At 46.0% G+C, this 26,510-nt stretch overlaps 1 protein-coding gene across 2 annotated transcripts; it reads right to left on the reverse strand.

Annotated features, from left to right (window-relative positions):
• Positions 1–1,164: 1,164 nt before the first annotated feature.
• Positions 1,165–24,909, reverse strand: LOC100678600 (PWWP domain-containing protein 2A). Of its 2 annotated transcripts, none has more exons than XM_003426549.5 (8): positions 24,508–24,909; positions 6,673–7,205; positions 6,312–6,587; positions 6,017–6,220; positions 5,651–5,942; positions 4,979–5,585; positions 4,764–4,898; positions 1,165–4,606 (listed from the first exon to the last, which is right to left on the reverse strand). In XM_003426549.5, the coding sequence occupies exons 1-8, from the start codon at positions 24,705–24,707 to the stop codon at positions 4,454–4,456; spliced, it is 2,400 nt and encodes a 799-aa protein (XP_003426597.1). In that variant the 5' UTR covers positions 24,708–24,909; the 3' UTR covers positions 1,165–4,453. The 2 variants fall into 2 exon arrangements, with proteins under 2 accessions (XP_003426597.1, XP_031787302.1); XM_031931442.2 differs by lacking the exon at positions 24,508–24,909 and adding an exon at positions 9,820–10,542 and having other exon boundaries at positions 1,658–4,606.
• Between the last annotated feature and the right edge of the window lie 1,601 nt (positions 24,910–26,510).

Raw genomic sequence — 26,510 nt, forward strand, 5'->3', positions numbered from 1 at the left:
GAGCTTTAATTATAGTTGAGGCTCGTTAAGGAAAATATCGAATAACTTTTACGCGTCGCAGAGCTTTCAAAAACACTCGCGCGACTTTCAAAACGAAATAAAACCATCGGCGACATCAATACGATCTTCCATTTCATTTTGAAAACTAAAAGCCATAAAAGAGTTAATAAAGCGAATGGCGAAACTAATTACAGAGATGCGTCGAGAAAACAAGTATATGTATATGGAGTTGCGCCGCGTTTCGCAAAGAAACGCAACCGCATCCTTCGTCGTCACACTCCACGGTCATTCCGCTTTCCCTCCCAACCATTAAGTAAACGTCAGAAACAACTTCGATCTCTAAAATTCCTACCTGTTCAGCATCGTCATAAAAAAAAAAAAAAAAAACAGCAGCCGCCCACTTCACAGCATCGCGCCACGATGAAAATGAAAAACCTTCGATCTGGAAAGCTTCGCGTCCTACGCCCTCATCCCTCTTTCATTACACGTCTCGTCTCGTCGCGTTTGGCCTATGTGTGTGTAACACACGTCTCGACTCGAGACTCGAGACGCGTCGTCGCGCAATACCCTGCCCCGATAGAGAGCCGCAATTTCCCGTGCGCGCGCGATATTATCAAGCGCCTCTAGCTCGTGTAGACGCGACGTGTGTACGCGCGAGCTTTTTTTTCTGCTAAAGGGAAAAATCGAACGGATGTGCTTTTTTTATCGACGAGGGTACAGGCGGTTATCAGGCTTTGTATTGGGAGCGGGGTTGATGGACTTTCGAGAACGAGGTTGAAGGATGTCGACGCCGGTATTGAATTGCTGTGTGTGCGGCTAAGATTGAGGAAGCGTAGGGAGATTGTAGACAGATTTCTACTGCTGCTGGAAGATTTACTTTTTAGAATGTTCCGCGTCGCCCGTGGAAAAAAAGGAATAGGGAGGAGATTACGCGTAATGATCAAAGTTTGAAAAAAAAAGAACGTTGACATCAGCGCTGCAGTTTAAACTTGCGAAAGTTCGGTCAGTTTCTACTTTTTCCGATTCTAATTAAACGAAAAAGCTTTAGTGACTTTCAAGCTCCAAAGGACACTTTTAGGAAGATACATTACTTTCGTTTGCCGTCTCGCGCAATAAGGTACACGGCTTTTCGGTACTTTGAAAGAAAGTAATTTCAAACAATAATAGTTTTTAAGAAAGAGTTTATTATCTATATCGAGTTGCTAGAAACGTGTTATTTTCGCTTTCACGGCTTGGTTTGCATTTCGGTACTTCAGCAATTTTGACATTTCTCTCGACCTTGACCCAGTTTTTATTCTCAAAGTGCACACATTTTAACGAGGATATGTAACGCTGCAATTTCGTAAGCAAATAAACGCCACATCAAACTTTGTAACTAATTAAAGCGCAGTAGGAACCTAATTAAAGAAATCTTAACAAGATGAGCTTCCAAGAGTAAACAATTTTGACGAGAATGAAAATAAAAGCGAGCAGCGTCAAGGTGGCCGGAGGTTTTCTCTACGTGTATATTTTCAAGAAAAGAAAACTCAGATATTTGTTTTTAGAAAGATTTATAATATATATATGCAATTCATCTCATTTCGTACATTTCTCGAAACTGCATATCTCGATTGGTCGCAGTGTACAGTCAACCCATTCAAAAAAAAAAAAAAAAAAAAAAAACGAAACATGCGATGAACACTTCCATCGCAGCATTTGCATTAAAAAAAAAAAGAGAACTAAGGAATAAAAATCCCATAACTCGCTTCCGCACAAGATTGAACAACGAGAAACGCCTCTGACATTCGCTCGCACTTTTCCGTTCTAACTCTATCATTTTCGTTTTTAATTGTCTCTTGTACAAGAAGACAAAAACGAAGTACACACAGCTACACGGCTATCGATATGGTTAGTCTAGAAAAGCTATACTCGTTTCTCGATATCGTCCTTCTCGTAGTCGTAAACAAAGCGCGAACACCGAAACATCCTCCGCTAATTATATCCATACAAAGTCATAATTAATATACATATAATATATCTTTTATATTCAATATAAAACATTTGAAAAATCACAGTTACTTAAAAACACTTTTCCATCGTCGACGCGCTCGCGACGCACACTCACTCACTCTCCTTTGTGGTTTATTTCTTTTTTCGCGTGTGCTTTTCGTTTCTGTATTATATCTGTCTCTTGGAGTTTCATTTTTCTTCTATATACTTGTAGTTTGGTCTCTCTTGGAGAAACACTGGCTCCCGCTATATAGTCGTTGAAATATCATACTTTGTTCAATCGTATCAAGCGTATTACGTTTTTGTTTCTCATGTCGATAATTTGTTATTGTGAGTAACTTACATATTTAGATCGAAACTTAAACAATCACTTTGCAAGGTATGTTGGAAACGAAGTGCTCGTATTTCATAGACGACACTTCGTATGATAATAGTAATATAAAAAAATAAAACTTAATAGAAAAGGGTCTACGATCCTTAAATTACAAATTTTCAAATGGAAGAAAGTCTCGGCTTTCTTTATCCTCTCACACGATTTAAGATCTAAAATGCGCCTAAATATCGAAGAGTAAAACTAAACTAAAACAGCTGTCTATCAGCGAGCAAATAGTCTACCCTTAATACACCGCCTCCTCGATTCCGTAGGAAAATACTTATAATCTTTCGTAAAAAAGGGGAGAGAAATGAAAAACTGAGAGAAAGCGTATACAGCAAAGACTTTCCTCTCGAAGCGATAAGTAATCTTAGTCAGACACATGTTTCAAATATACGAAGACAGTTTCTTTTTTCAGTGCACAGGTCGTCTATACCTATACAAACCGAGTGACGCACTATCGGAGAGACAATTTTTCCCTTCGAACCGACAACGGAATCTCCTACGAGATTAGAAAGACAAATGTGTTAGAGTCCTCGGGCGAAACCGTAAATTGCAAAGTGGCAGTGTCTTAGTATATATATTTCCGAGGCAACTCACTCGAGAAACGGAAAGAAGTATATAAGACATGTATTTTTATCATCGTCACCTCTCGATATGCTGTTCGGTGAATCTCGCCCGGCGTTAATGTTATTATTGTTATAAATAAATAAAGGATCAGCGAGCGAATCGGCTCACCCAACAGCATTCGACGGACTGTTTTCTCGATTCTTTTCTTCCTCGTTATACATCATTAATTTTATTTTTCGTGTCGACGATTATATTGACTTTTTTTACTAAGCATTTTCTCAGCTCACTCGCGCACGCAGATTATTATATATGCACCTTATACTTTTTTTTCTTCTCTTCTTCTCGCTCGCACTCGTGGTGGGAAAAATATATGCAAAAGACTTACACGGCAGAAACGCTTTTCTCTTTCTCTCTCTCTCTCTCTCTCTCTTTCGTGACTGCAAACTATATATAGCGTATATTCTGTAGGAAATAAGGTCGAGAGAGAGGCCGACGGTGGAGGAAACAGTTCGGAGAGGGAGAGAATAAGTTCCGATTCGTAACTCACATATTCCAGAATAATCCAGTCCGTTCTCCGGCGAAGGTATTATTATGCTTAAAAGGTGCGTAAAAAATATCACGGCAGGCAGTGTCGTTCGCGGATTTTTTGCTAAAAGCAGCTGCACACTTTACACACTCGGGATTGAGGGCTGGAATATACAAATACTCGCGAAATCACGTACGCGACCACCTGAATCGCACTGATGACGAGGAGAGCGCGTGTTGTGTTAGAGGCGATAAAAGCCGCGATTAGAAGATGTCCGATAAAGCCGACGATGTATATAGTATCTACGTGGGGATGGACGTTACATATTGTTATTATCGTCGTCGATCTGATTTGTCAATTTTATGATGCTCGTATATTTTCAATCGTGTCTATATAGACCCGCGCGCACTGATCGAGATAACGTTTCCGTTCCCGAAAAACCAGTATTCCCCAGAATGATTGAATAGCAGAAGTATTCACACGTGGCAGACGTTTCCGGTTAAACGAAAAAAAATAACGTTTTATAAACAGAGCGGAGAAAAGAAAATCAACGACAGGATGCTCGCCTCTCTCTTATCATTCACATATAGGGTTATATATCACAGTATAGTGTGTGCGAGCCGACTTCTCGCGTCTCGATACGTCGACCTGCTTCCTCCTTCGTCGCCTCTCATAGTTTTTCGTTCTATTTCGTAAAAATAACAAAAGAACCGGCGCTGAAGTTTGCGTAGCCACGTTTCGTTGCTTCGAACTGTGTTACGGTGAACTTATAGGATATATGTATGCAGCGTCGTGTATTTAAGTAAGAATATAACAAAAGCAACGAACGAAATGCGTAGAGATCCCGGAAGCAACGAAACGTGGCTCTATGTATGTACAACGACTCGCTCGAACGTAGCTTATATCTTACAATTACACCGCGATAATTCCGAACAGTGGTTGGCGAGAGAATTTTCACCTTCTCTTCATACGTTTAGTATATATGTATAATATCCTTAGGAGAGAACGTTGACTTCGCGAGGAGAACCGCAGACGTTGAGGACGCTGCCCGCGGAACTTGTCGGCGCGATCAGCTGGCTTCGAGCTTCGCTTTGCGCCTGGCGGATGGCTTCTTTATACGGGCCTTTTTTCTTTTTGTTGTAACGCGTCTGTAAAGAAATGAGGCGAGGATTAGTTTGCAGTAAACGAGTGAATTTACGGATTCAAATTTCCCGCCATTCTACGGCTTGCTCTGTTGGTACAACGAGCGGGAGGAATTCGAATATTGATCGTTTTTTGCTCTTGTTAGTCTTGGCTGATGCCTACCTTGAATGTTTCGAGGAATGGACTGAGTTGATCGCAGGACATCAGTGAACTCGTCGATGAACCGTACCAGGCGACGTGTGCTTGCGGCCCTGACGCCGTTCCGTCTTCTTTACCGGCATCTGTTATGCTTAATACCTACGATTTCAAATAGCACAATCAAAAATCAATTAAAACGGTTAAAGAAGTTTACCGATCGAAAAAAATTGATTTTGTACCTTGCCAGGCCACCAGGGAAAGCCGTGAACCTTCCCCCACACGACGTCGCCCACATCCATCCTCTTACCGCTAGCCGTCAAGCAGTGTTCCACGGGAGTAGCAGCGGCAGAGAGTCTCATTACCAGCGGATGCTGCGGCGGTGGGAAGTCCGGTGCCGTTTCTCCCGCGACTTCGGTGCCGCTGTCTCCCACGTTACACCCCGTATCCTCCTCTTCCTCGTCCTCTTCCTCGTCGCTCGTGGCACCAGGACTCTTGCATCCGGAGGACGCGTTGCTCACAGGGTAACCGATCGACGGTTCGCATCGCGCCGCGTAAGCGTTAGTGTTCAGTCTCTTGAGGGATATGGAGAGCTTCTGCTTGAGACACTGCTCCTTTATGGCCGTGTACGCCGAGCTGTCCTGCTGCTGGTGGGCGTCGTGTTGGCTGGACTCCGAGTTGTCCGCTATGATGGGTTGGTAGACTGGAAGATGATTAGGATGATCCAAGCCGTTCGACGACTCGTAGGACTGCTGGCTCTTGTGCTTGCGCTCCTCCTTGTGCTTCTTCTTGTGCTTCACTTTGTGCTTGCGACGATGGTACATCATCTTGTCAAAGTTCGAATTGTACCTGGGCGAAAAAGTAGCGTTAGTCTTGGTCGGTAAATGAGATTGCCGGTAAAAACGAGTCGTTACCTTGGCGAACCATTACAGGGCGACCTCGCCGGCGACGTCGCCCCGTACATCTTCCTCAGTGCCTTTTTCTTGGCCTTTTTCAGTGCCTTTTTCGCGGCCTTGGCGCTGGCCGTCTCGCAGTCTTTTCCCAGCAGGGCCTGCCTCTGTGGGTCCACCTGCTCCTGGCCGTCTTCTCCGTTGCCGCAGTGATGATAGCCGCCGTACGCATCGGCTTCGTAACTCTTCGGCAGCTCCAGCGGATCTCGTTCTGGCTCCGTCTGTGCCTCTTCCGTGTCGGTGTCCACGTCCCGACCTAACAGCAAAGTCAATTGAGTCTCAGCGATTTAAATATCGACAGTAAAAAAGCCAGACATAATAATCCATTACCGTCATACGGATGCTGTATCTTCGAAGGTATTTTGAGCACGGTCCCCTCGCCCTGAGCGCCAAACGATATTTTGATGACAGGCGTCGCTCGCGTAGCCGTCACCGTTGTTCTCGCGGGGTCTTCGAACACGGACTCGTCCCACAGATCCTCCATCAGTCCTATCGAGCGTTTTTTCCGTGTCACCCGAACCGCTCTGCCGCCACCTAAAAGAATAATAAAACCATTAGACCGCGCGCCGATTTGCATCTCTATACAATTATAGCCGAGTTTTCAATTCGAAATCAGCAAGCGTACCCTTAACCGTCGAATCGGCGGCGGCGAGGGTCTTCTTGTCCTCCTCATCCGGCGGTATCTTGGCGCTCTCCACGGACGAGCTGCTTAATCGTCGGGGCGTGGCGCAGTAGGCCTGAGTCGGGTTGCTGTCGAGCTCCATCGGCTCGGGTCGCGACAGCGTGTTCATCGGGCGATTCTCGACCTCCGCCTCCGCCTCCGCCAGGTTCTCCTCGTCGCGGCCGTTCCAGTAGGCACTGCGCACCTGCTCCGCCATCTGGATGCACGACTTGACCGAACCTGAGGAGTCGAAGTACATTTTAGCCAATTTGCTTGGTTGGCATAGATCGTTACCGACGGTCGGTAAAACAGGTAAGGGGCTCACCTTTGCTCTGAATGGCACTGCCGATCTCGGCGGGCCTCAGCCTCGAGATCTTGGGTATGAGGGTGGGACTGAACTTGTGCGACTGCTCGGACTGGCTCGAGGACGTCGTCTTCGAGGAGGAACTCTCGTCCGAGTGGTCGCCGATCTGGGGCAGCCTGTGACTCCTCGTGTTGAGATGCGTACTGGGTTTGGCTTGCTGTTGTTGCGTGGAACTGCAGCGCCTGTCACTGCGTCTCGTCGGTTGGTCCGAGTGACTCGGCTCCTCCAACTTGCGTTTGCGGCCAACATTCTCGTTGTTTTCGTTGCAGATCGAACGGCACTTGCTGCATAGGACCTGTCGAGGTCTCAGTCTGACTGTGGGTCTGGAATTTTTACTCCTGGCCGGTTGGTTAGAGCTGCGTCTCAGGTCTGTCTTGGTCAGGGCCGTGTGCCTCTTCTCTTGGAAGTAGCTGAAGCGCGCAGCTATCGTCGCGAGTTTATCGCCGTCCGGATCCTTTACCGGCTCTGGCGGTTGAATCCCGCATGGAAGACCTCTGCAAAAAAGCAAGCATTCGCATTTCAAACTTTCTATTCCCCTCTTCTCGGACGTTTTAATAGCAAAGCCCGCGAGAGCGCAAATACACGCACGAGTTGGCGGCGTCGCGCGAGCTTTATCATTCGGATACTCGAGAGCATACTCGCCCTCCGCTGAAAGCAAGCAGCTAATTTTCGCATGAGCTACTTTGCCCGGCCGAATTTCATATCTCTCGGCAGGGCGTCTGCGTCTGCTCATCTCTCTCGAAATTTGCCTGCAAGCTCACGCGCCTGTATATAAGCAGACCTGCGCGATCGCGATAAATCATCGCCTCGAAACTTCTCTCTCTCTCTCTCACTCTCTCTCTCTCTCTCTCTCTGATGCTGTGTTTGTGCGATATATATTCGCGGCTCGGATAAATCGTCGTCTTGGCAACGTAGAAATGCTGCTGCTGCCGAGAGACATTAGACGGGAAAGGTGGACAGGGAAAGTGTCTCGACGGTTTTGCTTGATGGACGCTTTTGTAGCATCATGCAGAAGAAGGGCTTGAATTACGGCTATAGCTTTCCCTAACGCAGTTCGCGGAATACTCCAGAAGCAGCCGTTTTTCAAAACCCGAACGGATATTCGATGACGCGAAGCGGAGATGGAATTTCATCGGGCGCGGCGGATTGATATTCCATTTTATCAGAAATCTAATATTCCGATTTTTCTGATACATAGCGTAGCAAAATTCGAGAGCAAACTAATTAATACCACCAAATGAAATTCTTCCCAATCGCCAAGCGAACGTCGCGCACCCCTTTTACGTACAGCCCCCTTTGTGATAGCACTTACGCACCCTACCTTCGCATTCCCGTATCCATCACACACAGGTACATAGCTGCCGCGGCCGTTGGATTTCGCGCTACGGCAGACATCCCTCACACCGGCAGTCTACACGGCCACTGTATGTGTGTACGCCAGTTTTAGCGGTATTGATTCGCGAGCGCGAGAGAGAGAGAGAGAGAGAGAGAGAGAGAGAGAGAGAGATAGAGAGAGAGAGAGAGAGAGAGAGAGAGAGAGCAGAGGAGCCGTAGAGAGAGATTTTAAGGGAAAGCGAAGGTAAACGCGAAGCGAAGGAAGACGATAATGTCGACGGCTGGCACTCTCGTATACGCGGGGAAATTAAAGGGCGCAATTAGCGAGGAGCTGCGGAGTGCTGTTGTCGTTGGGGCGAATTCCAGGAATTCTGCAAAATTAGCGCGAGAATAGTTTCGCTCTTCCCCAGCAGCACTTGAACTTTTTCATATACACAAACTTCGCTTCGTGTGTAGTGTGTATTATATATACAGCTATTATAGGGGGGGGGGGGGCCACTCGAAGGTGCAAGTGCGCAGTGCGGCGGACGCATCGGCGAATTATGGCAGCAGCAGGTTCCCCAACGAAGGGATGGCTTGGACAACAAAGGCGATTCGCAAATGGGAACGCGTTGGAAGAGGGTGAGAGCCGAGTCAATGTGTGCGAATGGGCGCAACACGCGGCAATCACACCACCGGGGAAAAGAAACCAGTGGATAAAGAGCATTAGCCATTTAAGGGATCAAGGGTACTACTATGCGTACCCCCGATGCGTGTACTATCGCGAAAAAAGAGGCTTGATATTCTCTGCGTTGAAATGAATTCTCTCGCGCCTATTTTCAAACGATCCCATAGCCGTTCGACCATAGATCCTTGAAATTCTAAACTCGTGCGCCTATACACGCGCGCAGGCGTAGCTGTATTGGCTTTTATTTATATTTTTTTTTCGTGTCGTCACGTGGTATCTTTCCCGAAAAAATTCCAACAGGCGCTTGGAATTTTAGCTTTTTTTTGCAAGCCAGTGCGCGGTATTTCAAATATTTTCAGAAGATCCGCCACTGCTATTTTTTACCTTAAATTCTGACAAACCACGTGAATTCCCTCCGATAAATCGAAAAATCCCCGTCGCCCTCGCCAAATCCCTTCCAACTAATTAGTCATATTACAGAGCCGGTCCCGATCGATGGGTGGCGCGCGCGGTGTGCGCTAACGAAAATTGATTGGGAATTAAATCGGACGTCGTTGCTGGCTATCGCTGCAGCACATGTGTATATATAGAGAGCAAAGGGCTGTCAGGGTAATTGCTGATTTACGCGGTGGCAGCAGCAGTCATGCGGCGCTATTCTCATTTTCGAAGGTAATCCGTCGCCGTAATTATGGCCCCGCGAGCACGCCTACGACGACGGGCCGAACAAAGGCGTCGTTTATATTCAGAAAAGGGACCGGTCGTGCTCGCCCGGCTACCTGAGATTCTCTTTCTTTTGGACTCGAATTTTCGTCCTTTGTGTGTACGAGCTCTGCCTGTACATATAGCCTTTGTGTATTATCCCAAATGAAACATTTGATTTTTTTCTCATTCTAGAATAATAAAGAAAAATTAGAGCCGATAAAATCGAATTCAAAGCGACTTTGAAATATATCGGTGGAAGCCGGCAAGTTAGGAATCTTCCCCAATCACCATCAGCCCCCTTTGTCGAGCCATCCAATCCATCCCCCCTGGTGAAGCTCTCTTATCTCCGCAATTCCTCTTCTCGATCCGCCCCTTTCGCCCGTATGCACACACGATATATATACCTGCACATAATCCTTATCTGTGCCTCCAGTGCGCAGTAGCACATCCACTTTTTTCTTGCCTCTAATTCCCAGGCCACGTATATCCAGCGTCAGACCCCTAATGAACCTCATTGACGTCGGAACGTCAGTCAGACTCTCGACTATCCTCGTCTTCATTAGACCGACGGATTGAATAATCCAGAGCGGTTAGACTTCGAAAATTCGGTGAGTCACGCTTTTTTGGACGACGCGTACCTTTTAGCAGCGTCTACTGTACGCGAATGAATCACCGGAGCGAGAGAAGCTTTTAGGGGCTGCCACAAGGTTGAGACAATTTCGTGGGGATCGAAATGGCGTTTATGGTGTATACGTAATGTAGATCGGTTGAAGACAAACAATGGGACTGCCTCGAAAGCGAAGCGAATCGGGCAAAATGACGGCTGATTCGGCGAAAGCGTGCGGCTGTAGTTGGCTTCTATGTACAACAAAAGATTTGTCGGAAATGAATTTTATAAAACGCTTGCGGCACGTCCGAAGTGTGTGACTCTGCGAAAATTTCGATTTCTATTCTCGGCTCTAAGGCAATAACGAGGTCGCATTTTTCTCGCTATCGACCATCGCCGAATCAATCCCTCGCTAGAAAAATCGATCAATCTGATAAGCTATATGCGGGTGTTGTGCTTTGTGTCTGGATTTGTTATATAAACGAGTGGGTGCAATTTGTTCGGATTATCATCGATTATATCGACTGATTTGGAGTACAATTTTTTTTATACTTTTGAAATTGCAGGGTAGCATTGATTTAAAAAAAAATGCGCTTAGCTTTGCATTTGCGATATTTGAAGTATCAACTTGCTATCGATACTTGCAGTATTGCAACAAATAGATATGTGTAATTTGAGGCAGTTACATTTTGTTACGCATGGGTTTTAATGTATTTTTGCTGGAAGTTAGTTTTTGCAGTGGTAGAAAAACTATTCGTAGAAATTAATAAGTAAAATTATTCTACTTTTTATGACTGACTGCGAATGCAAGGTTTTCTTTTACAAATCAGTCGTGATTCGAAATATTGCGATGGATAGTCATGGGTGTACGATGAATAAGCCTATTTTGAAACTTGTGATTTTATCTATTTTGTTCGTTGTGATATTCGGATCAAATCAAAACGACTGGATTTATCGTGTAGTATTCGAAATGCGCAGTGACATGAATATGAAATATATTTCTTTCCTGTTACCGTCTCCAACGAAATTTCATTTACTTCCGCATTAATCGTAAAAAAATTGAACACAGAATTTTTATCCTGCACTGTGCACCCAGAATCATTAGAGCCAGAGTTGATGAATCGTAATGTTCATCTAGATGAGTTGCTTGCATTAGATTCCACCCAGGCGGTAGTTAATGTAATGTTGATAGATGCATCTATTGAAGAAGCCATAATTTCAGCAGATATATTGTATAACTTTTCCCATTTTGAAAATTTATGGATCCAAGATTCATGGCCCTTTTTTATCTTCTGCATTAATGTGAATAGAGCTTTGAATTTCAAGGAACTTCTCAAAACGCTGTGATTGGACAAATATTTATATGTGAATATAATAGAGGTGATTTATCCTGACGATAATAAAAATATGGTGCAAGTATCAACAGTAAGGACGCATGAAAACGTTTCCATTCATCAGTACAATCCGTTTAATGATTCTTATGAAGTAACGCTATTATCGAAAGCCGTCCACCTTTTTAGTGAAAAGTTGAAAAATTTGCATACACATTGAACTCGGGCTTTACTAGAAATGAAGTTTTTGTGATGCTGAATGAAGATTCTTTCATCGCTAACCAATCTTATTCATTATCAGGTGCCGATTTTCGGATAGCAGAGAATATAGCTCATGCACTGAACTTTACTTGCGGCTACTCTCCATTACATCATGAAATAATTGATTTTAGTATGAACTGGTGGATAGCAAGTGATAGCCTGAACACCAACGCTACAAACATTTATATCCTACGTCCTTATGATACGTATCATCTCATTATAAAACAATACGGTTATTACGAAACAGAAATTCGATGGAGTTTTTTATCAACAACTTTAATCGTAGGTTCAGTTACAGTTTTAATAATAGCTTCAACGTATTTATCGGGATTTAAAAGTAAATTTATAACAATACACAATATTGTATTAATGCTTATCGGAATCCCAATAACTATTGAGCCTGGTAATGAAGAAGAAAAAATATTGCGTTTGTATCTTTCGATGGTTTCATCGATATTTTCGACGCAAGCTCTATGTTACTTGTTTAAACAAAATTTCAATAAACAGAAGTTTTATGTTTTCGACACTTTGGAAGATTTGCTTGATTCTGGCATAAAACTGAAAATAGACAAAGAAACGCGTAATATGTTGTATAAATACCGATCACATGAGTTATTGGCCAACGATTCAGTTAATACCGAAGAAGACGACTACTGCACAAGAAAAAACATTTTTGATGATACTATTAATGTATGTGCAAGTGTTGCATGTCGTTAACTACATAATAATTTATTCTCCACTGTGAAAGCCCTTCAAAATTTCGCATAAACGAAGAAGATTGGCATAGGTTGGCTCGCTCTCGTTCGATAGAGCCCCCCGGATTCGAGATGACGCGGCTGGAAATAGCCCGGCCGATCGAGAAACGACTTCTCACTCTCAATTAGCTAATCTCTCTCCCTCCATCTCTCTCGTTCTCGCATAAGCTTTTGCCTCTCGGCTTGCGGATGCGGGATGCAGCGGCGGCGGCGGCTGTAATTGGATTATTTCAGAAGAGCTCTGGGGCTTTCTCTTTATAGCGTGCCCAGTTTTCACGTTGTACACGCACTCCCGAGAGAGAGAGAGAATTTCATCTGGAAGCAACCCACATCATCAGCAGATGAATAGCCCTTTTAAAATACACACCGGCTATCAAGTGCACCTCTGTCATCTCGGATCACCGGATGAGTAATCCCCAAAAACACAAGCGAGAGCTTACACAGAGGATAAAAAGTCGCGAATACATCAACCGAAAATCCTCTCTCTTCTTTCCTATAGCCTAATCCTCGAACGCAATATTTCGCGCGACTGTTAATCTTGCCACCTCGCGCGACGCAACCCTCGCTTAATTGATCAGCGTTAATCCCTCAAAAGCGGAGCTTCGAGATCGGTCGATAAAAAAGAGCTTTCCGCCGTCGCATCTCCTGGGAAGATTAGTCTTTCTTCTTCGGTTCTTAAGCCCCGGTGTTCATGGCATATCGATCGACACGAGCTCAAGAGAAGGACATTAACAAAGACCTTTGTCGTACTGCTAGTTTCCGCCGTCGTGGCTGTGTGTAGGAAGGAGGGAAAAACTGTCGCGGTGTACGTAGCGCTGTAATAACGTCAGCAGATGGGAGACGTATATACTCTGTTATACCGGGGGAATAAATGTTTCAGAGACATTACGCGCGGCTAATCATATTTTCATGTGCCGTCGAGGGCTTTCAGCTCATCCCGCACAGTCCGTAGCTTGAAAAAAAGAGAAAAGATTCAATGATAATCCCGTCCTCTCAGAGAAACTCTCACTCGAAGCCAAAAGTGTATCAGAGCGAGCGTCCCGGCAGATCCTTATTACAAAATTATTCGTTCCACTTCTCGGGACGATTTCGTTACACCCCTCATCGCGAATGGATTCGGCTCTCTGCGCGAAGTCACGCTAACTCTCGCGTGATATATATGAGAGAGAGGGCCGCAAGGGGACAAAGAGACTACGGAGAATCTTCTCCAGTTTGTGATGCACGAACGCTCCGCTGGCGGTTTACTCTGGATTCGGCCGCGCGCTTTGTCGCTATCCGCTTTGTGCGGGTGTGTAACGATTTTGCGTGGTTTTGGCTATATGCTTAGGGAACACTGCTTTTGTAACGAAACCGCCGTCGTTGGTAATGAAGCTTTCACGCGTGTTTGGTTTTGATGAGTCTTTGACGAGTAAAAAGAAACTAAGTTCTAAACTCTTGAGGAAAGACTTTTTTCTTCCGTACGAGCGAAGTTACCCCATGAGTTTTCCGCGACATTTCAGGGTTTCCGGAAGGCGCGCAAGTGCAGCTAATTTCCACGAGGATTTTGACTCGAGCGTCTGGCCCGTGAATTAACGGCCCTAATAAACGACTGTTACGAAACGCTCGGAGCTAAAGCGAGAGACAGAGACAGAGAAAAAGTGTCTTTATTGATGATGAACAGGCATGCCAACTCTGGTACCCGCGATGAGCTCGTTAGCGACGTTTCTTTTTTATTCGCAGCGAGGAACAGCTGGACTGCAATTTCTTTGATATCTCTTAAGCGAGTCTCGTTTCGCAATGAAGACTCGAAAATAACGAGCCGCAGCTTGTTGACTTCGACAAGCCCAGAGTCTGAAGTGTTTTCGCGTGTCTTCCAGGGCTGAAGCTCTCCGACTTCAGCTTCAAACGCGTTTGTACTCTTGATTAAGTCGGATTCATACCCATAGTCGTGATTTATCATAACAATGGCCAGAGGAGTAAAGCAACGCATGTATCCGAGGGAATTTCGTCCGTCCCTTCGGGGAAGAAAGGGCTCGGGCATTTTATAGCCGACCGGAACGATTCGTTACGTACAGCATTTGCACGAAGCATCAATCAAGCGACGTCTCCTGCTCGCTGTGCTCTAGAAGATAAAACGAGAGACGTGGGACGTTTTTCCGTCGAAAACTACTTATCACTCGAAAATCCAATAAACGTCGGGACGCGCGACACGGCCGAAAAACCAAACCTCCTCTTACTCCGCGGAATATCGTCCTCGTAAATTCCGAACTTTCATCCGCCTACGTACAGCGAACGGATGAAACAAAGCCGCAGCAGCAAAACCAAACTCGACGAGAGTCATACTATCTCTCTCTCTCTCTGCGGACGAATACGCGATCCGATAAATTTGTTTCCCACACCTTATCGTCGTTGTTTATCCTAACTCCTGCACACACCGCGGCGCTTTGTTCTTACGCGCGCGCAGCTGTGTGACTCGGCCACCGCCCAGTAAGAGCTGAAATTTACGGACTCGCGACGCAGCCCTTTTTCGGGCTTCTAAAGTTTTTGTTTTTTTTACCGAGGGTAGATCGAGTTCGTTAGGCCTGAAAAAGTATTAATTTATAACCCTTTTTACATTCCGAAGCACACCCGCGAAAATACGGAAGCCTGCGCACATCCAATGGTTCTTTTCTCCCCATACAGTAGGAGGAGAAGGAAAAAAATCGACTCGACAACGACGACATTCTTCACGTTTCTCTCCGAGGCGCGACTTTACGCAGCTTCCCTCGTTCCTTGGGATTTCATTAACTCTCCCTCTCAGACCCAGTGAATATACCCATACGTCTACGTATGGAGAGAACAATGGAGAAACGAGCGCGAGGATGGACGACCGGTTGGTCCTAGCTTGGGAGACTAATTTGTCCGTTTCCATACAGCGATTGTTGCGCTCTCGGGTCAGTGGGACTAAAGGGTTGCGCCTGAGACGGCATAAATTTTCGGAACGTTTAGTCGGCCTTAATTCGAGGGCGTGAGAGGCTCCGATAAGGCGACGACGATGAACTCGCAATTCGAGAATAATCGTGTCTCGCGGAGAAACGCTCGGATTAATCGCTCGTTAATCTACACGTTAACCTACGCCCGTGATAAGAGGCGCGTTATAGAAAACCCAACCGTCCGCTTTCTCGCGATAACCCGTTCGCGCTGTATATTTTCAAATCAAAATCCGCAAACTGCAGACACGGTAGCCGATCGCAGCAACAACAACAGCTATAGCTATGGAGGAAGAAGACAGGGCGTTTCCTGCTGTGCCACGCGGTCTTTGACGAGAGATCGTATATCCGCTTTATCGCGCGGCTTGTATCGCCGCCGAGAGGAGAGGGAGAGCACGTGTGGGCGAGCGCAGAGTCTGGAACAGAGCCCAAGGAGAGGCTTCGCCTGTGTGGGTATGCGCGATGCGAAGATGAATGCTGAGGATTCTTCGATCGGACGAGTTGGAATCGACGAGATTTTTACAAACTTTTCTGCAGACAAAGAGAAAAAAGTAAGCTGATGTCCTTGAAAAAAAGCGAGAAGGGCATGTGCGTGCTAAAGGAGAATAGAGGGAAAAAAAGTTGGAGAGGAAGCGCACAAAAGAGAGATGGCCATCTCGCGAGACGAATCGTAGGAAATTCGTGTACACGAGGGGGGAGAAGAAGAAAGTTGTCTGTCTGAAAAAGTTGCCGCGCGGAAAATTAATTGATGGTATCTTCGGATCTCTCGGTTCATTGATAAAACTCGGCGAGAATTTAACGATTCGTTTTACAGACTGTAAATTCAGAGACTTTTGCACAACACCGTGTTGGGCAAGAGCTTATATTTCTGCTTACGCGTCGTCGTCGTTCCGCATCACCGTAACTCACCTGAAACAAAAAGAAAAACGAACGAAAATTAGTCAACCGCATAGCAGTCGAAGCAAAGCTAAATTAACAATTCCATTATCCCGCATCGCGACAACAAACTCAAGATGGCGTGTCTCGAGAGCCTTGGAGGACAGACACACTGCACTGTCGTCGTCGTCGTCGTTGGCACGCACGAGGCGCCATTGCACAGCGTTACAGTGTGGCTCTGCGGAGAGAATATAGACGCGATCTAATAACTTTCTGCTGAGACGCGCTTAATCCGAGCGTCGATATCACGGATGAAGTTTCGAGAGAGGAGCTTCTCTCCAGCCGCGGTGCGGCTGAAGTGCGGCCACTTCGGGAACCTTTTAAAAGTGTGAGAGAGCAACATTTTTTGCTTTTGAGGAGTGTTATAGACGCGATACTTGAAGTGGGCAAATAGTTGGAGTTAGTATCTTTTGAATAATATAGGAGATAAATTTTTGCTGACAGAGATTATCGTTATATGGTAGGGTTTCAGCGAAGGGGGCGGGCTGAAGTTCAGACTCTCTCTCTCTCTCTCCCTCTAAAGTAGTTACAAAGCCAGTGAGTGTCTATGCGGTTGTACGGGCTCGATTTGCATTATTCTAAGTGCGCATCAAACTTTCTCGGCGGAACAAGATTTTCGAAGGTCACGGAGGGTGTGCCTAATGAAAATTGATGGACCGAAAAGATGTAGCAGGGTTTTTTACCAGCTTGCTCAATCCGCTTTAATTTTCACTCCAAATCGGTTAATATTACAAGCTTTTAACGCACGACTCGTAAAATCCTCCGTTTATGATTTCCTCGATACCTATATACATTCTTCAAACATGTTCCTCGTCTTTCCTCCTTCCTCCTTCCCTCAACCGCAGTTATACGATGAATAGCGCATCTCTCGACTGCGGGAAGAACGAAAGCTACGGAATGGCTCAGAGAGAAAACCTCAACGCTGGCATACAGAAGAATAAGCGATAATTCAGACACACACAGTTGGGAAACAAAAACACGGGCCGCGCGTCACATTCATTTGCAACCGACGACGTCAGTTCAGGGTCTCGAAATCACTTGAGTGTAGTGCGGCGCATCTTTTTAAAACTCCAAGTAGTATTATAGTTTTCAAAGTTTCGCATAGAGCTGAAATTGCGGTTAAGTACGGTCTTGAATGGGGCGTTAAAATTTTTTTAGAGCTTTCTCCGAGAGAGAGAGAGATAGAGAGAGAAAGACGCTTTTATGGGGGGCCGCTGGTAAAATTTACGTCGCTACGAATTGTGTAACTCGAGTTTTACTCGCTGAGCCTCTGCGCGAATTGAGATACACTTTTTTTACTGTTTCCTGTGTACATATTTGCAGTGACGCGCGTTTTTCTCTCCTATAAATACAAGTCCCTGTACAAACGTTTCGGAGCTAGAATCCATTCGTCACAACGAAAAGCCGCAGCGAGTCAGCATAGGCACTGTTTATTAATACCATTTATATACAGGACCTGTGATATGGCGTATCAGAGATAGCGTGTCACGATCCGATCCCTCAAGACGAAAATTCGCCCGGCGCGTTTACATACGCATCCCTAATACCGAGCATATGTCGTGTGGCTGTGGCGTCGATAAGTCGTTCGCGCGTCGCTTGGAATTTCGAGCGTAAAGGGGGTCGGAGGAGGTATGTATATTTGAATTTCACGATGTCACTTGGCTCTGCGGCGCATTCACGCATTCGAATCGAACAAACGAAGCTGCGACGAGACACGTTTTATTGTACTGTATAATCGATTTTACGCTCCGCTCGGCTTTTCCGCTTTGTATAGAGGACGCTATTCCTACACTGTTTCTATGAAATTTGCTAAAATTTACATATCACGTGTGTGTGCTTGAAATTCCAGCCGGCAGCCATAAACCCTCGCGAAGCTCCGCGTCCGTATAGCTTCCGCGACGTCCCTCTCGAAAAGTACCTCCGTGAAAATGAAGACGTCGTCGGTGCCGTTAAACTCTCCTCTCTCTCTCTCTCTCGAAGTTCTCGCGCGTTTTAAGGGCAGAACATTCGGCGAAAGGCACGCGCGACAAGCTCGATAAAGCCGAGCTTTATTGGCCAGGGCATCAACGTTTAATATCTCGCGGCTCGATCGATATAGTTCTTCTCTCTGCTGTGCTGACGATGACGCAAAAGCGTCGTCGGATTTTCCGAACTGCGGATGGATGCGAAAATCGCGGCTGATGTATCCTCGAGGCGAATATATAAGCGAAAGTAAGTACTTCAGAGCTAGACTAATTTGGTCGTCGGCAGACGTAATTTGCGCGCGGCTCGCTCTCTGCGTTACGTCTATGAAAAAGTGCAGCGCGTGAGTCACGCCAGCGGTGATCATCGCCGGTGAGCATGACCTGGCTTGGATCAATCTTAGATTTTGACGCAATTGCTTTAGTATATTAATAAAAAATCTCTAGCAATTTTTACGATCTAAAACTTTAAAGTCAAGACAGCTGTTGCCCATTGACCCACAATTTCACCCATTTCACCTCTGTCACAATGTAAATATCACTCCAACAGCTGGTCAACGGCTGTCCACTGTGTACACAAAGTTCTCGTTTTCTCCAACGCGATTACACTCGGGCTACACATTAATGAACGCGACTTTTTTCCTTGTTTTACAAGCTCCATCATTTTCCCGGGGGGCAAGTGTTTTTTCCCCACCGATGTGTACCGCATAATCCGACGCGGAGGACACCGTTATTATCGTGTACAAATTAAACGTCCAAACAGTATAGAAGAAAAAAATTGTTATCGTTGTTTACGTAACAGTTTCGCATCTGCGCGCAACGCGATAGTAACAAAGTACAGGAGAGACAAGGCGATCGGTTTCAATGCCAGGCTAAAATTTTTAACCGTCATTGCACAACGACACAATGGGTATAAAGAGAGAGAGAGAGAGAGAGAGAGAGAAAACACGCCAGGACAGAAACAAAGGAGCTGCTCGGTTCCCCCGAGGTATACAAAGGGATTATTAATTTTGCTTTGCTTCGATGTTCATCTCGTCGATTGAATTCTGTAATGATGATATTTTTGTGCTCCGGCCCACGATTCTCTGATGAGCAGCTTCCGGTATGCGTAGTTCTTACGCATCTTCTTATCACGTAATAAGAAAGCAAAATGAAAAAAAAAGCGAGAGCCGGTCGACCACATCCTCGAGGCAGCCAACCGCCGCGTCAGCCAAACGCATGTAAAAATCGCTGCCCGCAAGAAGAAACAAAAGCGGAGGGAGAAAAGAATATGGCGCGCAGAGTCGGACGAAATTGAGCGTGGAGAATCGGCAGAGGTGCTTATTCGACGGCTACTTTGCTTCATCGCGTCTTTTATTTCTTGAACACTCTGAGCTTTGCACGAGTTGATTGCAGAGGATGACAAAATGGCGGCAGTCGAGTGCCCCCTAGCGGATCATTACGGAGTACATCCATCAGCCCAACGAAGAATTAACGAAGTGCCTTAATAACGTCCACATCGATCTCTGCTCTCAGCCCGAATATAACGGGGGCCATTCTTTCGTTCCGACAATGCGACCTTGACACTGTCTCGCTTACTCTCTCTCTCTTGTCCCAGGGGAAAGAGCCGCGACTCAGTGTACAGTCCGTAAGTCGAGATTCGGAGCCTCGAGTAAGCGGACACCTAATTCGCGTCATCCCTGCTAATACCCATCGTCAAAATTATTTTTTCCGCATTATTATTTATCGCGAGCATAAAAGCAAGGGATGCTCGCACCCGCATGACGAGATCCCTTTTTTTCGATGCCGCACTCGCTCTCTGCGCGCGGAGGCTGTAATTTCACGCGATAAAGTTGCCTAAGAGCCAAGCGCTGTACGGGAGATATAACGCGCGCGGGCTCTAAAAACGCCCCGCGAGCGAGCGAGCGATGATTTATATATATACGCGGCTGTGTGCAGCCGAAGGGGAGGAGACGCGAGAGAGGAAATTTCATTTTTTTCTGACGCCTGCGTATACGCGAGCATGTTTATGGGGCATTTTTATTTCGCGGACAGGCCGGGGATATGGCTTTCCGTTTTACGGGATGTGCCGCTGATGGGCTTGATTTTTAAATGCAGGGGCAGTTTCATAACGGGATGATCCTTTTGTTTAAAAATTACCGCCTCGTGACAATGCGGAAGTCGGACAGGAGATGGAGTAAAAGAAACTATATCGAAGTGACTCGTTCGAATCGAAAATCGCGCATGAACGATTGTGAGTCAGAATTTGTGAGTAATCGAAGATTACAATGGATTGTATTATTCTTCGTGACTCGCTGGTTTTCATCGCTGTTGCGAAAAATGAAAACATGCTTCAAATTTTACCGCAAAACAGAGCACTCTATTATCCACAGCAACAGCAAGCGAGAATCTCGTTAATCAATCTGTACCCCCGCACAACCATTATTATCATCATCGATTAGCATTATCGACGTCTTCTGATAAAACTCAGCTCTCCGTCATGCAACAACGGCTTCAAATATTCACATCGATCACAGGCAGCCTAAACACGTTCCCCAGAATCGTCATAGTCTACCTGTTTAGGCTCTCTGCACACAATATTCCACACACACACACACACACACACAAGCGAGCTAGAATAAAGGGTCACATCCCGCGGGAATAGATCGAGCTGGTGTATGGCCAAGTGGCGTGACGTCACGGTCCGATTGCGAACCGCGAAAGAAATAGACGAGGTTCGGGATGGACGAGCGCAGCCAACATCATAGCGATGCTGGGCGGATGAGATTTCGGGAGGATATACGGGATTTTGCGGCAGTGGACACGGCTTTGCTTTTAATTTTACGATATTTCGGTAAGAGTGAAGCTGATAAGAATAATGATAAACATTACGGCTTATCGCCTCCGCGTGTGTATGTATTAGTTATATAAATGCAAATATGAATGATCGGCATCGTTATATGCACGGCATACACGAGCATTGCTTTCTACGTGTGCATTGAATTTCATTAGATTTACAACTAGCAGTACAGCAGCGTTAGACGGAATATAATGCTGCATTGGTAAATTGTGAAATGTATGATTAAGAAGAGGCGCATTATGTAAAGTTACATAATTCATAAACAACATATTGTACGGACGTGTAGGGATTCATAAAAAATATAAATTTTAATCAAATATGCACACGTACACGTGCAACGACTGTAAAGTTGCACAGGCGAACTAATACAATATTACTTTCTATATAATACCCGAGCCAGATAAGCCTCGAGGCGGTTAACATTTTTGAAATGGTTAGTAGCATTTCCATAGATATTCACACGCTGTAGAGGAAAAAAATATGTTTCAGCTTTACAGGCCTCTCTTTTTCCCTATGTCGACCGGAGCACATTTCTTCGTTGTCCGATATTACCATTTCAGGATCGATGGAATTATCCTCGAAATAGAATCTTTTTTATTTTAATGAGGAATATTCGCTCGAAAAAAGTCAGCTCAATCAACCCCGCGACTCAATCAGCGACATTTTTCCCAATCGAACCCCCGAGAGGAAATGAAGTCGCACGGTTCAATTAGGCCGGTTGCCATCTCCGTTCGTCATCGGAATATTATTCGTTATTCGCTTCGATCGGCTGGATATACCCAGTTCGATAATACGGACGGCGCAAAAACATATTTTTGATTCGATCGGGAAGCTGAGAATTTGCTTCCGTCGCCACAAATGAACTTTGGAGAACAAAAGGCTCTTGCAACCGACGAAACTATACTTCGCGACTTATCTGTACCACGCGATAAATCACCGGTTAACAATGTCGACTCGCGCAACGTAAAAGTGCGAGTTTGTCTTCGAATCGTGTTTTTTTTTTTGCTCCAGGGATTTAAAGCGAGTTGTTGGAGAAGTGGGCCGATTCGAGCTTGTTCGCGAGTAGGAAGAATATATGTAATGAGAGTACAGGCGATGTTTTGATTTGAACCATGTTGTTATTGCAGCTGTTGACAACGACGGCGATGAAAAAAACATAACCTCAATGTATCTGTGCTCGGTGTGATCACGTGGGCACATGACTGTGTCAATCAAAACATGTTTTTCCTGCCTCTATTTTCATTGTGTTGATTAATATCAATCAGCGTTTCTACATATATAAATGCGTTTTTGGCATGCATGTTTATTTCGAAAATTTCAATGCAGATCTTCTGTAAACACATCGAAGCCTACTGTACATCTATATAAAAAAGCACAATGCCCATGCATGGAGTTAGATTCGTTATCTGGTCAACGACCCGTCTCCCATAACTGATAAATAAAGCCCTTCGAGCAATCCATCAAGCCAATCGTTAATTTCGAGCATCGGAACCACCCACGAAACTCAACAATCCATTATGCATGAGTTCCAGCGAATCAGAGACCCCATAAAACGCCCCCTCACATCCGATTCCCAAAAATTCTCAACATGACTCACACCTATAACATAACCCTTTTGAAATTTCCTCTCGTCATTGAGAAAAATCCTGTCTTTCACTCGAAACATACCTCTCGGCTAATTAGCGCCCACGGGCGAAATATTCTTCTCCAGAGAGCCGTTTTCGCGTGCGATGTCACGTATTCGAGAGAGAAAAATATCCAAGCCCGCAAAAAAGACGGCGACGCGGAGCGACGGATCGTCGCGCGGTTTTTGCAGCTCTGACGAGTGTCTCAATTGTCCGATATTGCGACGAGTCTCTGCGATGGGAAAGCGCGTCTGGGGAATTTCGGTTTTGGAATTTTTGCTCAGAAGCCAGATGGAAGTTGCTTTGGAATGAGAAAGCCGGATTCGGTTTTGAAATTGAAAGTAGCCTGGATTGTGACGAACTTGGTATTTTTAGGGCTGATAGGTATACATCTCGTATATTGATAATCCATTGCAGGCTTGAATAATGGCTAAATGCATCTACGGGTTATTGCGCATTTGCAAGGTTACATGCCCACTAAAGTGCAGTCACAGACGCTTTGAAATCTGGCCGAGGCATATTATATTCCATGTGCTATTGGCTCTTTTAAAGTTACATAATGTACCAAACGACGCTTATACACGCATATAACTTTTTACTCAGGTCAGAAAAGTGTTCTCTCTCCTGAGAGAGAGAGCGAAAAAAAAGACAAAAAAGCGACACTGAACATTGGCAGACAAAAAAAAAATTGAGAAAACTACTAAGAATACTTCAGTCAGCAGTGATAAATGTCTATCCTGAATACAACGTACACGATTCTTGTGACATCTGTAGAAGACAAGCCAATTACGGGACAACTTTTCCGAATATGAAAATTCGACTGCGAGAAGAGCTACGCACACCCGCGTTTAGCGTTTTCCTCCGAACGAGGCGGAAGACGGAAGTGCAAAGAGCGAAAAAAGACGAGAAAACGTGTTTGCTCGACGGAGAGTCGCAGATAAGGCGCAAATTCTCGCATGTTTTCGAGCTCCGATGCCGTGTAACGCAAAATGCGTTTTAACAACTATACACCGCTCGGAAAATGCTTCGGAGAGCTCTCTCGGCTCTGGTTTATTTTCGATGTGCAGAACAAGATTTAAGAATAGTGCCGAGCGCGTAAGGAATGCGAGGCGTCTCCGCTTGAAAAATATAATCGCAAACGGGATCGTTGCAAAGTTCCACGTGAAACCAACAAAATACTCTAATCTCCGCTCGGCCAAAGTGTGTATAAGTCTGAGAAACCGACACATTGTTTGGAAGTTTCCACGGCCTGCACTGGATTTTCGAGATTGAAGCGCGGAGTGACTCGACTTTAATATTTTTGAACTAAACTCGAATATTGTTGAAAAAGCGTCTAGAGTAAAAATACCGCGGCAGAGCGCGAGCGACGGCCTGCGCGCTTATTTGCATCACCTGCGGCGCTTGGGAACACACTAAATTTCTCGAAAAAAACTCGCTCTAAGCAATTGGAGATACACTTCGACTGTCCTGCTTTAGCACAGAGTAAAAAATTTTCAAATTTTCAGCGTTTCCGAGCGCGAGACTCGCGTTGCAACGGTTTCACGAAGAACCTTCGATAACCGCGTGGGCAACGATTTCCCGGTGAAAATAGAAATCCGTCGTCGATTCCTAGACACAGTCCCCCAGAGACCGCGGACAATATTCCCGGAAAACACGAAAAACCGCGCTTGAACTCGCGTTTCAAAACAAAATCCTGCGCGAACTCCCAGCCACCTGCGGCTTCACCGTTGTCCCGAAAAAACCCTCGACACACACACACGCGGTTTCCTCAGCCCTTCGTTGAAGGAAAAGCAAAAAAAGCTGTCCTGCACACTACGATTCTCTCTCACCTCTTGGTGGCATCGAGCAGTGCTCCCTGGAAGTTCTTCCGTCCGTGCTGATAGCTGACGACGAGTATATCCGGCAGCGCACTCTCGACCGTCACGACGATCCTCTCGCCGACCTTGAGCTCTTCCGGCGAGTCCTGGAGCAGCATGAGCTTCGGAGAAGACGTCCTCGTGCAGCCGACGGTCGGCTCCTCATCCGCCATTACGTGTCCTCTCCTCCTCTTCCTCCTCCTCCTCCGGCTCCGGCAACTGTGTCACACCTCACGCGCACGAAACCCGTCCCGACTAGATTCCCGATCTAGCCTCGAGGAACATCAGCGGTAAAAACAGCGTGCGAGCGCGCCTCCAGGAGGCAGCTGCTGGGCTGCTGCTTTCCGACGGTCGGCGCAGCGCAACGAGAGCAGTGGCCCCGGGCTCGCGCGGGCACGGCGATGCCGATCGTCCGTCCTTGTCTCTCTCTGACTCTCTCTCTCTCTCTCGGCGGCGCGGCGGGGCGAGGAGAGAGAGGCAAACGCGCGCACAGCTGGCCTGCAGTGTAGCAGCAGCAGTCGGCATGCCTCGCTGTATAAAATGAGAAAGAGAGAGAGAGAGAGAGCACGAGTCCGTGTGTCTAGAGCACGGACCGCGCGAGGATAGCAGACGACGCGGTGCGCATGCGCAGCCGGCCAGGGGCGGCCCTGCGCTCTGTGGATCCCCGGGCTTTTCGGAACGGGGATACGTGTGCTGCGGGGAGGGAGAGAGCCTTTTTTTCTCCGCCGCACATGGTTTATGGTTTGTTGTTGTTGTAGCTCGCTGGATGGTTGTTGCATTGTTCACGAGGAGGGGCTCGCTCTCGAGCCAAAGGGCTGCCGGGAGTGGAGGGGGGTAATACGGGAGACGGACGCATCGCGCGAGGGAAGACGGATTGTTGATGCGTTTTATTTATTATTTAGCCGCGATGCTCCGAGGGCTGCTCCTCTTATGCTCCGAACAGGTTGAGAAGGAGCTCGTGAATTATTTCGCGAGTCTGCGTTATGTATAGTAGCGTATAAGACGGGATTTTTTTGTAAGGATGGATAGAGGGAATAGGAAGAGACACGTATAGTCGTCGTCTGTGTAAGTTTAGATAAAGATGAATGTTCTCGAAGCGCGTTTTCGTTATGTGCTCGAGAGAGCACGTTGAGGATCGTGTGTTTTGGAAACCATCCTGGAGATGCTAAATTTGTAACACCTGAATTGTAAAAGACGTTTTTCCGCGTTATGTGCAAACGGTTGATTCAGTTGCTTTCGAGTCTGGCGTAGGAGAAATTTTTCAGATTTTTCGTTATCAAAATACGCCTCTACACGCGGAAATTGCGAAGCTGCCTTGATTATTCACGAATCTCCTCTAGAAGCAAATATCTGAGACGTTACAGTCTGCTCACAATGTAAAATCCGTCTCGAAATACTGCCTCGAAGAATTCATAAAAATCCGCAAAAATACTCCTCCCCAGTTTTCCTGAAATATTACTAAAATATCCGAATTTTCATATAAAATATGTAAACTGATCTTTCATCAAGTGGAATAGGGGGGACGCTCGACGACGTGTCCGAGAGAGAGAGAGAGAGAGAGAGAGAGAGAGAGAGAGAGAGAGAGAGAGAGAGAGAGAGAGAGAGAGAGAGAGGAGGGGAGCCATGAAAAGAAGACGTCGACACGAGAGACGCAGGGACAACTCGATGGATGAATTTTGGTAAATTTCATCAACTTTCATACGCGGCATACATTTTTTCACCGCAGCCAACTTTCTCGTCCCTGTGTAATAACAGTCGCCACATCGTTTGCCGCTTAACAGAAAATCACCAGAGCACATTGTTCCTCGCACAAAGAGAGAAAGAGCCGTAATATTATTCCGGACAGTTGCAGCAGCAGAACATCTCGAAAAGAGCCAGTCCAAATCTAATAAATTCTAGGTGAGGGAAAGGGCGTGCCAGATGGAGAAAGAGGGAGGCAAGCGCGAGAGGGACGCGGACAGACAGCGCCCGAGCGA

The sequence above is a fragment of the Nasonia vitripennis genome, chromosome 5, assembly GCF_009193385.2.
Source record: "Nasonia vitripennis strain AsymCx chromosome 5, Nvit_psr_1.1, whole genome shotgun sequence".
Lineage (NCBI taxonomy): Eukaryota > Metazoa > Arthropoda > Insecta > Hymenoptera > Pteromalidae > Nasonia > Nasonia vitripennis.

Excerpts from the sequence above, each read along its gene's own strand:
- LOC100678600 (XM_003426549.5), bottom strand. The coding sequence starts at position 24,707 with ATGGCGGATGAGGAGCCGACCGTCGGCTGCACGAGGACGTCTTCTCCG. Across the intron at positions 6,588-6,672 it reads CAGTGCCATTCAGAGCAAAG|GTTCGGTCAAGTCGTGCATC; the intron begins GTGAGCCCCTTA and ends TCGACTCCTCAG. Across the intron at positions 5,943-6,016 it reads GATACAGCATCCGTATGACG|GTCGGGACGTGGACACCGAC; the intron begins GTAATGGATTAT and ends CTTTGCTGTTAG.